General features: G+C 39.1%; 1 protein-coding gene across 1 annotated transcript in view; it reads left to right on the forward strand.

Moving 5' to 3' along the window:
• The first annotated feature begins 5,716 nt into the window (after nucleotides 1–5,716).
• LOC124530015 (inactive rhomboid protein 1) overlaps nucleotides 5,717–13,181 on the forward strand; it is a 152,784-nt gene continuing 145,319 nt past the window's right edge. Inside the window, exon 1 of the mRNA XM_047103988.1 lies at nucleotides 5,717–6,883. Within this exon, the coding sequence (XP_046959944.1) occupies nucleotides 6,381–6,883 (503 nt within the window). The 5' untranslated portion in view covers nucleotides 5,717–6,380. The remainder of the gene's footprint in view (nucleotides 6,884–13,181) is intronic.

The raw sequence follows: 13,181 nt of genomic DNA on the forward strand, positions 1-13,181 counted from the left end.
CTCTTGTTCTAATATAGGTGGATTTGATTGTGCTCTTCCTTTGTCAGCTTTTACCAGTGTTCTTTTGGGTGTTAAATCAAAAATTAGATCATCGTCAGATTGTTCGTCTTCTATATTCGGAATTTTATGATGTGTCAATATGTTTTCAATATCATGATTGCTTTTAAACGAATCCTCGTTGCCTGTGTATTGCTTAAAATCACCGTCCTTAAAACCAGACTTTACTTTTAAATGTTTTGAAACTTTTGTTGAGAATTCACTATCATTATCTGAATCGACTTCATTATATTCTGTAATTACCACATTCTTTCGTTTAGCAGATGATAATAGCGTTTTGTGAACCTGTATGTAACCATCAGTATTTCCAGAAGTTGGTGTATTCAACAGTGAAAAGTCCTTTCTTGAGTTTTTTGTTCTGGGAGTCGACAGCAGTTCATTCAAAAGCTCAGAGTTGAAAGTTGATTCGAGTGGTGGTATCAAATTACTCATGGAAATATTATCCAAAGATATCGAATCGGAATCAACTTTTTTTATGTCATTAGATGGCTGATCCAAAATACGGAATTCTTTGTTTGTCAATGGACTTATAAAAATTGAATTTGAATCATTCAGGATCGGTTTTTGAGCGCAATCTTTCTCTGAACTACAAGTTTGGGCGGAATCTTTTTCTGTTCTAATATTATTACATTTATTACGGGCTTTATTAATTGTAACGGTTTTCAGTGCCTGAATTTTCTTCATTGAGGAAATTGGACTTGATTTTTCAGCGCCAAACATATTTGAACTTGATGAATTTGCACCACCACTTTGAATTTTACTTTTTCTTGACTGTTCCCCTTCTGTCTTTACAATTTTATTCATATCCAGCTTTTTACGTGACCGTTTCATTTTTATTTTCGAATTTCGTCAGAGCGTTACCTACCCAGCCAACACGTACGATCGCCGTACAACACTACGGCGCACTGAGCTGCGCGCGCGCCTCTCACCCGTGCGGTACGGCGTCAAGGTTACGGCAACATACTCGCCGTATAGCACCAGTGATAAATATTTTTGGTTCTGTGCGTTACGGCAACATCATATGCCGTACTTCTTTTTTACAAAAATAAAACGTACTTGAAGAAAGCATGTCGGTAATATACTTATCTCTTTTGTATATGCACAGAAACTTATAAAATTCACACCGCACCGCGCGCAAAACAAGGACAACTGATTGCCGCATAGTTCGATAGTCAAATACGGCAAAATAGTGCTCGTAACGCGCGGAATGTGTTAAATCATATATTTAACATTTACAATTACAACTACTAATTATTTTCTCTTTACATAGAGTAAGGCTTTCTTTTTAACAAAGATAACCCACAATAAGGTAAGGGTAACCAGTGATTCTGCCTAAAATGTATAGCAGATGAAAATCACTGTTCCCTTAAGACATCCATATTGTAATGTTCCAAAAACATGGAAGCTGGATAAACAATTCACAATCTTGCACAAAAGGGAATGACAAAAAAAATACGCGCCAGTGATACTACAGCCAAAAGTTGAGGGAGTGTTAAATATAGTCAAAGGAATTCAGATTGATTTGATATCTTATATAGTCTAAATTGCTTAAGTTTAACTAAGTCATCCCACAAGTGACTTCAATATATATACATATATATACCCGAGCTTAATACAAAGTGTAAAACTGTTCAGGTGTGAAGTACCGCTTCACCTTATATAGGATGCCAAGTTTTACAGCAGCGGCTTTTGATTTGATTTTGATTGACTTCTAAACCAGCCTTTATCTATATAGCCTATAACGTATATGTTACTGGTTACTAAATTATAAAGCTGCAGATATCAAGAGTTCGAATCTCTTCCCATACAAATAAAATGTTAATGAGTTTTTCTGTCAGTATCAGGCCGCACAGTGGCCCTAAGGTCGTGATCGTAATTACAAAAACTAGAAAACTGTTTTAGTAAGTATGTGTACGTTGGCATAAATTTCAAAGGTGTGCATTATAATATTCTATGTATGTATATACATACAGTTACAGTACAGTAATGCAGAGGTGTACATTGTCACTGTAAGTAATTTTAACCATTAAAATATGTGCCTGTAGTTACACTGGCTCAATTTGCAACAATACGAAGTTAAGTGCTGTTTGGCAGTAGAATGAGTTTTTGTTTAGTGAAGTTGTTTCGTTTGACAACTTTTAAGACTTTGTATGGAGGATTTATATTTTTGTGCTAGATAATCCATTTTCATTATTAATTCTTTCAAATAATAGCAACACCGAGGTTTTACACAAAAAAAATGTTTTGCACACCAACGTAACTCTCTTTGAAAACATATTTTTATGAATGACAAAGCATACCAAGGCACATGTTTGCTAAATTTCAAGTCTATAGTGTTTATATGTTACTAACCTTTGGAGGTTTTATTGTATGCCCGTACTTGAGAGTAATCTTTCATTATCATTTTATTTTAAAAATATTTTATAGTTTTTTATGAAACGTCTCTTTGATGATTCACTTTGAAGGGAATATGTCTTTTATTGTTGTAGTTATATCTTGAATTTCGAAAAATCGTAATTGACATAATATCATTTCGTATCCGCATTACTGTTTGTATAAAAATAAAACATTATTATTTAAATTTGACGCGTCAGTTAGCTAATGTAATTACAGGTACAAGCGTTGTAGCATCTTAATTGCTATTGTTGGCAGCGTATTGGCATTAGTGCGACGTATTTCGTATAATGCCTGTTTTTAGCAGGGGAACCATTACCCAATATAAGACACATGAGCCCGTCTGTTTGTTTAAATACATAAAAAAGAGTGCTACAGAAAGACTGCCATATTAAAACCTACATAGTGGTGCTTGCACAAAGCCCAACAACTAAATAAAGATCAATCTTTTTCATGGAAGATGGAAGATTACCCACTGGCGATATACCAGACGTAATATTTGCTAGGTAATGTTTCGTGTGCTCGTAGGCTATTTACTAATATGTTATTTATTAATATGTTTTTTTTTTCTCGCAGAAATGTTTTATAGAATATAAAATATGAAATTTATCTTGTAAATTAATTAAATGTCAATTGCTTCTTAATATGTACTTGATTATGTAGTGTATATTTGTAAAAATCTAAAAGACTTTGTATAAATTGGGTCAAATATACTATAAGTACTAGGAACACGCTTAAAGTAATTAATAATGTTATCCGACTACAAAGGTTTAATAATTATTTTGGAATTTTTTAATAATACCCCAGAAAATATTCACAATAAAGTCATTGCAAAGTTTAATTTTTTAGGTAGGTTTTTGTATTAAAAACTATATTATAAAAATAAATATTTCTTAGATGATAACACACTATAATCCTTGGAATGAGAGATGGCTTCCAGGACGTTTCAAAGAAAAATATGAACACTATAAATTAAAAAAAAGTGATGCGGTTCTTTATAATATCTGTGATGAAAATACATGACTAATATTCCTATGTTCAACGTAAAATACTTACGTAACTAACGTCCTCTAACGTTCTCTTCTATGTAACTACTGTGTAACTGCAATATTTACAATATACCCGTAGTAGACATGGTCTGGAACTATTTCGTTCAGAACTCCGTTCTGGATATTTTAGGGTCTTCAGCAATTTAGGGGCTGTGAAACCACCTTGTCTCACCCCTCAATGCATATGGATAGGCCCCGACTGCTTATGAATCGATTTCACATCGTTGTAAGGAATTTAGAAGAGTTCTTGTTCAATAGAATTAAAAATCTTCTCATTCCACGAAGCTAAGCACAGGGGCTGATTATACTCCTCTGTCTTCTGTATAATCTGTGGCAGTCTGAATGCGGTTTATTGTCCCGTATCCTTCGAGACCCGGCCTGTTCCGGGCTTTGAAACTCGTCAAGTCTAAGCGTGAGACGATTTGTGATGAGCTTGGAAAATAGCTTATAGACATGGTTCAACAGGGAATTCGGTAGGTTGTTTTTAAAAGTGTTTTTGTATCCTTTTTTGAAGAACAACGACAAAACTCAATATAATCAAATAATATATAATTAACACTTCTGTATCGTCTTTCCTGACAAGGTTTAAAATTTATAATTTAACATCTGTTGTGGTTTTAACTCCTTTGAATTGTTTCTAACAAACTTCTAATAAACGCGAAATAAAGTTTATTTGTCGTGACTAATTGACTGAGTATATCGAAATTTAGCCTACATGTTAGAGGTTCAGAAAAAGAAAGAGTACCTTACTCATGTCTGATTTCCTTCCTCTAACACGGACGCTAACGCAGTAACAACAAGTTATATTATAGCTTAGTTCATATATAAGGAACATAATAGCTAGTAAATTGTAAGTAGAACAAAATAGTACTTAAAAAAACTAACACCTAATACAACTTAAACTGATGTCAAAGTTTCCGGGATTAAAAGGTTGTATGCGTGTTATTTCATGTCAAAACGAATTTATACACTTAATCTGATTTACGGATCAACGTGTGTACTGTGGTTTAAAACGTATGATGTCATATTTTTTATACATAACAGAAAAAAAATATGTACATACCTATCAGAATTTAAAGACATCCAACGAATGTTATATTTGGTGTTTGTTTGAGCATTTCGTTGAATTTCGTTTTAATCCGATCATCCGGTTTAGCGTGAAGAGCGAATCGCAGAATTAGGCATCATTGCCAGTATTGAAATGAATAATCTGTGTTATTTCATTGTACATGACATCTGCATACCGAATTTTATAATTTGAACAGTATTTCCATTTAGCTCGACGTTAATAAGACAACGCTATAGATCTATAAATTTTACTTGAACATTTTACTGAAATAAAGAGTGGTCAATGATACATACCAAAGGCTTTGTTACTGAAAGAAAGATAGACTAACGGATATACTAAATAATTTCTAATATAAGTTGCGATAGGAATAATAGCAGTTTCACCCGCACCACTTTGATGTCCGAAAATCAACAACAACACGATTAGACATTTTTGCCTCGCACAACTACTTTGTGGAATCAGCTTTCGAAGGCTATTTTTCCGAACCGCTACGACATGGGAACCTTAAAGAAAAGAGCGTACTCCTTCCTTAAAGGCCGACAACGCACCTGCAAGCCTCCAGCAAGGCAATGGTAGTCACTTTCCATCAGGTGAGCCTCCTGCTCGTTTATCACTTATGTCATAAAAAAAGTAAATTTGTAAAGTTTCCAGGTGAACACCTTTTGCAAGAATATTATGGAAAACTCTGCGCACACGCTTTTATACAGTCCTGTATTATAGTCAACTAGCCGTGAGGCGACTACTTCTTATCGATAATTGCAAACGTCAGATCTAAGAACTGGAGAAATATATACCAATTAGTCAGGTAAAACGGAGTAAAGCTTTTTTGCTCATTGAATGGTCGTTTTCATCTACTGTCTATGTTATCGAGATGTTTTATTAGAGGATGGCATGGTATGGTTATGTGCGTCTGAACATAATTAATCTGCCCATGTACGAAAAATCTATAATTAGTCTATTATATATAAGATATTAGTTTTATGAGGTTTATTAATACGTATAACATTATTAAGGAGTTGCTATTAAAATAATTGCTTAAACAGGACCGAGACATATTCATTTATGTACATCTACTTAATGCATATTTGATATATTACAGTAGTATACCTAGTTTTCAATGGTGAACAGTGAAGACAGTTGCAGGTTGGCGGCACGGCGCAGTTCGCGCAGCCGCGGCGTCGATACGCGCACCGGTCTGACGTCGCCGCGGGCTATGGACACGCGCACTCGCGTCCTTGCTGCTGTCGTTCGGTCACAGAGCGCTTCGGGACGCATGTTCCTCGTCCTCTTAGTGACATTACTGACGACCTCTATATCTGTGACGTGATATCTTGATTAATTGTTTTGTCTTATGTGAAATGGACATATATCAATAAACAGTTTAGTGTTAAAAAAGGAGTTCCAAATGTAAATCTAGTGAAAACAAACATCGTAAAGTGATATTAGCGCAGGCGCGCTTCTCGCGGACATGACGAAAGCGGCCATCTTGCTCGAGGACGCAGTTTCGCCTCGCCCAAGTGTACGAAATTAAACGAAACCTCGCCAACAGGATATTTCAGAAAGGAAGATGCGTCGCGGCACCGCCTTCGCGGTGGGAGCTCCCTGAGGCCGCACCGCTTCGCCGCTATCGATCCGGCGGGGCGCGATGGCGCTCTCGGAGTGAATGCGGATATCGGGTCTGTGTCGCAGTTTCTGCGTGCTAGTGGAGCGCCAGTTAAGTGAGCGTGCTAAAGAGGTCACCCGGTATGTGAAACATCGCGATATCTACAGAAGGGCGCGCGGGCGGCGGCGGGTCCGGTTGACCGCGCGCCATGGGCGAGGAGTACGCGCGCTCCCCTTGCGAGCGCTTCCCGGCTGTGGGCGCGTTCAGCGTGGCGCCGCCGGAAAGGCTCAGCCCGCCGCCGCCCGCGCCAATACCGGATCGGTTTTCGGCGTCGCCGCGGCGGGTGCGTCGGAGTGCAGAAGTCGAGCGTGCACGAAGACCTCGATATGTGCCACCCGCAGCCCACGTACCCGTCGAACGGTACGTGCCGCGACCTCCGGTCCCAGTGCGTCCACCACCACCAGTGTACTGTGGATTGGCGTGCAGGCCTCCTCCACCAGCATCACGCAAATGTTGCGGTCCCGCGTGCCGCGAGGATATAGCTGGTTCGCCACCCCCTCGTTACGTGGATTATGTTGGAGCTGCGGCCGCGCGCCGCCTTGCTTGCACGCCACCGCCGCCGCCACCTCCAGCCCTCCAGCTACCCTGCGAGCAACAAGAACCCCCGTGTTGTGTGCAAGCTCGTCGTCGACCTCAGCCTCCGCATGATTGGTAAGTAAATAGTGGATATTTGTGATTATTTATACCATTTACCTTATCCCATTAATAATACGGTTAATTCGAAGGACACACTAGATGATCTAGAAAAATGTATTGTTTATTAAACCAAAACAACTTAAGTAAAACATCATCGCTTATAAACATTTCAGTGTTTAATGAAAACATGTTGCCTTGATATGGTTGAGATAAAAGGGTTTAACGACGTGATGCCTGCCAAAAGGCGAGTATTGTAATTGCCTAATATTTCGTGGGTGGAATTGATAACGTTTGATTGATGACGGGATGGCATTTGGGTTAACGATGGCTACGTCGTAGTAGGATTTAAAAAATCTTTTAGCATGAAAATTTATTGGTAGACAAACATGAGAAACGTACCCTTAATATCTGTAGTTCAATCTCAAACCCAAGCGAAAACGAAATGTTCATATTCAATTCAAAGCAATCTGTTTGTTTTTTAATCGATACAATTGTTGGAAGACATTTTTAATAATAATTAAAAAACATACAACTATGTTAGAATTGTTCATTAAAATCTCTTTTTGACATTGATGTACTCTTTTATAAGTGAAGTAAAGAGTTAGTGAAGGTAATGAAAGTGAAGTGGATCATTTTTTTTTCTAGTGATAAGCAACCACTGTTTCAAGTTTATTTATTCCATATTCCAGGAGTTACCCTCCTACGTGACATTGGCAAAATATGTCCCCTTGGTCCAAATAAAAAGACGCGATTAAAAAAAGGCTTTCCCTCAATTTAATAGACTACGCTATCGGCGATAGATACAGACTATGAAATATAGAGAAGAATATTATATGTCCTAAGTATTATACAGCAAGGATTAGATTATTAACTATGCTATGGCCCTAGTAACGATTATTACTTTTAGTAGTTTATTTTTATCACTAGCCCATCGCTCTTATCACTTGTATTATTAAACGAAGATAAGCGTTGGGTGTGTCAGTTACGTTTTGAGTGTAACTAACGTAGTTTAAATACATTAAAAAACGTTAAAAAGTGACCAGTGAGTTAACGTTGTATATACGTACGTGTAACTGTTAAATATATGTGATTCATAATACTTGTATATACTTGTGATGTGCGTTTTTATCTCATCAGTGCGAAAAATGAAGTAGATTCAAAAACTAGGTTATGTCTGAAAAGTAAGTTGATGATTTAAGTATTTCAAATAACCTAAAAAAGTACAAGATCGATTGTTATTCGAATAATCGCACTATATATGATTATTACATATATGTATATTTGTTATTTTTTTAATCTTTTGAGTATTATAAAATGAAAAACGCACGTATGTATATCCTTTATATGTCTTCTCGAGCAATGTTGTCAAAACATTATTTTAAAATATTAAAGTTGTGAGACAGTTTAGAAGTTTTATTTTAAGTTTGAATAAGTTATTTTTAAAGTTTCAAGAGAGAATAATTTATAAAGAGTTTATACACATCCTCGGTGGTTGTCAGTCTAACTTCTGTGGAAAAACATGATCGTGAAATTCTTATAACGTAATATATGAATTTTGAGCATTATTTACTATTTTATTAAAAATATATATTTATTTCATTAGAGGTACTATACAGTATTAAATAAAATTGTCAGATATTGTGCGTACTTTTTAATATTGGTTTATTATTTAATTACTAGCGACGTGTCCTGGCTTTATAACGGTGTTACGGTGTACAATACTCATACTAAATATACTTCATAACTTGCTTATTTACGACATTATATTAGAAACTTCCAAAATTATCAGTTTTTCTTAATATATTGTCCATGTACAAAATTATTTCTGTCGAATCACACTATCTATTAAAAAAACGCATAAATATCCGATGTATGTATTTTATTTTAAACATGTAAGCATACATTGAGACCGCCGTAAGCGACTTTGTTTTATTTATACTCTATACGTTTTATTTATACATGATAATGATTATCGTTATTTTAATAAAATATTTCCAAAAAAGTCCCACCATTTAACATAAATTATTCAATATTCATAGGTATCGGTGAACTTAAACTGAACCAGTTATTAATTTTCTTAAACCAAAAAGTTTGTGTGAAAGATTTCGTTTTCTTTATTAGACGTCAACGCATCTAATATAGCAAAAAAAATTATTTTATTTTGTAATAAAACGTTAATTTGAAAAAAATGTCTTTGGGTTTTTTTACTGAATTAACTGAGTTTTTGACAAGTTCGTTTAGACATTGGGTATGAAACATGATATTAAGGAATAGTTTTGTACTGATTACATAAGATCAAAAGGAAAACGAGAGTAGAAAAGGAAATAATATGTAAATAGTTATAAAGGCTTTCTATTTTCGTACTTGTTACAAGTTTGTTACACAATATGTTACAACCTTTTCCTCGAAGGGATTATGAACCTAACGAAATATAATTCTATATCTTTATGTATACAACAAAGCAGATAATATTATGAAACTTTTTAACACCTTTTATTATATAGAGTTTGTATATTAAGTATCTAATATACATCTTAATAAAAAAGCATGTAACCACAATTGGTTAGTCGTAAAAGGTAAGAGAAATAACTCTGAGTAAGGAAGCAAGGTGCGTGATTTATTGATAACGTTAGAGAAAAAATAGCTGAAGCAAAACAAGCGAATAAGGAAGATAAATGAATTACTTTCATAAAGCCTATTGTACGCAGTCTAGGTATTGAGGCGCCTTTTAGTTTCGGTCAATTACCCCACAGGTTGATTCGGGATGTATAACTCAGTAAAAACTGCCTGATATAATACAATACAATGTATGTTTTATGCCGAGATGGTTAGAACCCAGTGGTTAGAACGCTTGCATCTTAACCGATGATTGCGGATTCAAACCCAGGCATGCATGCCTGGGTTTGAACCGTGAATATTCATTGAATATTCATTTGCTTAATTTGCTGACCATTGCTAAATACACGGGAGATATTACTATAAACAGCACTATTTTCTCTCTTTCCAATGTGACGCTGTTTCAACTCAGCTGGACCGACATATTTATGTGCTTTCCGAAGCATGAAGGTTTTACATAAGATTTGTTTTTTCATTGTATCTCCATATACGTGCCTGTTTAAGTTGTATTATATTTTGTTTGTTTTGTTTTTTTATAATGTGCATGCGTTGTTATTGCCAGGTATTCGAAATCAAAATTATAAAAGAAAAAATTAAAGGAAGGCTTGACTACTGTTTATTTAGCCAGGACTGTATATGTTAGCCGCTATTCCAATTCGGCAATCAAATAATTATTGTTTATTGCCGTCATTGGCGACTGGTTATAGTCAAAGCTGTCTGGTTTGGCTCTGTTTGAGACAAATGTTTGAAATTGCCATAGGGGTGTTTGTCGTGGTCGGGGTGTTTTTATTTGACTTTCCTGTTTCTGACATCTGGTAAAGTCTTTGCTAATGAAGACTAGCAGATGTCTTTAATTGTTTGTAAATTATGATTGAAATTCAATAAAAATATACATCTTCGTGATTCAGTTCAAAAGTGGTATTTTCAAAAGTGGTAGTGCCACACTGCATACCTCTCGGTTGCAGTCGAATGGGCCGGCACGCCCGGGGAAGTACCACTCTCTCACTTAAAATCGGCGTGAAGTGGTAGCTATGCTACCGCGTTTCGTCCGGTAAGTGAGAGTTCCGGAGGCCCGATCCCTCTCCCCCCAAAACATGGTTGTGCAGAATTTGGTGACATTACCCCAGGAGGGTACCATCAGCGACTGCGATGGAGAATCCCTCTCTGGGCATCCATGCTCAGGACGTACACCGCCTGAGCAGGGATGCCCAGGCTGCCCTCCGAATTCTGGGGGGGGCAATTTTGCGCTCGCCACTGTTCGGGGCAAGCGGAGCAGGCATCATAAGGCAACCCCTACCACACTCGCTGTGGACTTCTGCAACATAAGGGGACTCAACTCCAACTTGAATGCCGTTCACTTTCACCTTGAGACGGCGAAGCCGGCCTTGCTCTTTCTTACCGAGACCCAGATATCTTCTCCTGCCGATACGTCTTTTCTCTCTTACCCCGGGTACAAATTGGAGCATACTTTTGTGCCACGAGCTGGGGTGTGCGTTTACGTCAGAGATGATATCTGCTCTCGACGCCTCGGCAGCCTTGAAGGGCAGGACCTATCAATTATCTGGCTGCGCGTAGACTGCGACGACCATCCGCGAATCTACGCGTGCCTTTATAGGTCCCATAGCGGTAATGCCGAAACCGACCGACTGGTTGAGCACGTCCAATTGGCTACAGATTCCGTGCTGCAGCAGACTCCATCCGCAGAGATCATTATTCTGGGCGATTTCAATGCTCATCATACAGAGTGGCTTGGATCACGCACCACTGATCATGCGGGTAGATCTGTTCTCGACTTCGCTTTGGCTTACGATTTGACACAACTGGTCACCTCACCAACGCGAATACCGGACGTGGAGGATCATACACCTTCCCTGTTGGACCTTCTGCTGACTTCGCATCCGGACGGCTATAAGATTGTCGTCGATCCCCCTCTGGGCTCGTCGGACCACTGTCTCGTCCGGAGTACAGTGCCAGTTACACGATACTCACGACCTCGTTTCGCGGGCTGTCGTCGCGTGTGGCACTACAAGTCAGCAGATTGGGATGGGATGCGGTCCTTCTTTGCATCTTACCCATGGGGGCGAGTTTGTTTCTCGATGGATGATCCGAGCGTTGTTGCTGACTCTGTCGCCGATGTGGTGCTTCAGGGCATGGAACTTTTCATTCCATATTCTGCGGTGCCCATTGGTGGCAAGTCCCAGCCCTGGTTTGGTCGCCTCTGTAAGACGGCTTCACGCCGAAAATGGGAACGCTACCAAGACTGGGCTAACGCATCGGCGTCTCGTGATACAAACACCAGCACATTCAGAAAGGAATATAACTCTGCCTCCAGGTCCTTCAAAAACGTGATAGCTGAGGCGAAGTCGAAGTACATTGGCAGAATTGGCGAGAGACTGGTGCGCTTCCCATCAGGAACACGTGCGTTCTGGTCTCTCGCTAAGGCTGTCCTAGGGAATTTCTGTCAGCCTTCTTTTCCGTCTTTGCACAGGGACGGTGAGTCATTGGCCCATACCGCGAAGGAGAAGGCCGATCTTTTAGGGTCTCTCTTCGCGTCGAACTCGACTCTGGATGACCAAGGAAAGTCACCTCCATCAATCCCGCGATGTGATACGACGATGCCGGAGGTTAAATTTCGGCAAAGTGCAGTTCGGAAAGCACTTCTTTCCTTGGACATTCACAAGTCGAGTGGACCCGATGGCATCCCTCCAATCGTGCTACGGACATGTGCTCCCGAGTTGGCACCGGTCTTAACGCGTCTTTTCCGGCAATCCTACGCATTAGGCGTCGTCCCGAACTCCTGGAAGACTGCTTTGGTGCATCCGATCCCTAAAAAAGGCAACCGCTCAGATCCGTCCAATTATAGGCCTATAGCCATCACCTCCTTGCTCTCCAAGATAATGGAGTCCCTTATTAACTGCCAGCTCCTGCGGTACCTAGAGGAGAATCAGCTGATTAGTGACCGCCAGTACGGTTTCCGTCGGGGTCGCTCAGCCGGTGATCTTCTAGTTTACCTTACTCACAGGTGGGCTGAAGCAGTTGAGAGCAAGGGGGAGGCATTAGCAGCCAGCTTGGACATAGCGAAGGCCTTCGATCGCGTATGGCACAAAGCGCTTCTTTCGAAGCTTCCTTCTTATGGGCTTCCCGGGAAATTATGCAATTGGATTACCAGCTTTTTGGCAGATCGGAGCATCAAGGTCGTTGTCGACGGTGCATGCTCTGACTTAAAATTCGTCAATGCTGGTGTTCCACAAGGCTGCGTCCTATCACCCACTCTGTTTCTTCTGCATATCAATGATTTGTTGCAAATCGGGAACATTCATTGCTATGCAGACGACAGTACCGTTGACACCTTATACACCGGCCGCGCTAATATTTCTCGGGAAAACGTCGAAGAAAACCGGAACAAACTTGTGTCTGAAATCGAGTCTTCGTTAAACGAAGTCTCGAACTGGGGCCGGCTAAATTTAGTCCATTTCAACCCCAAAAAGACGCAAGTTTGCGCGTTAACCGCTAAAAAAACACCATTTGTCGTATCTCCACGATTTGAGAACATCCCGATAGCCGCTACAGGTAGTATCGGAATACTTGGCGTTGATATTTCGAGCCTCGTTCAGTTCCGCGGTCAATTGGAAGGCAAAGCCAAATTGGCTTCAAAGAAGCTCGGTGTGCTCAGCAAGGCGAGACAGTACTTCACGTC

This window comes from Vanessa cardui, chromosome 5 (genome assembly GCF_905220365.1).
Source record: "Vanessa cardui chromosome 5, ilVanCard2.1, whole genome shotgun sequence".
Classification (NCBI taxonomy): Eukaryota; Metazoa; Arthropoda; class Insecta; order Lepidoptera; family Nymphalidae; genus Vanessa; species Vanessa cardui.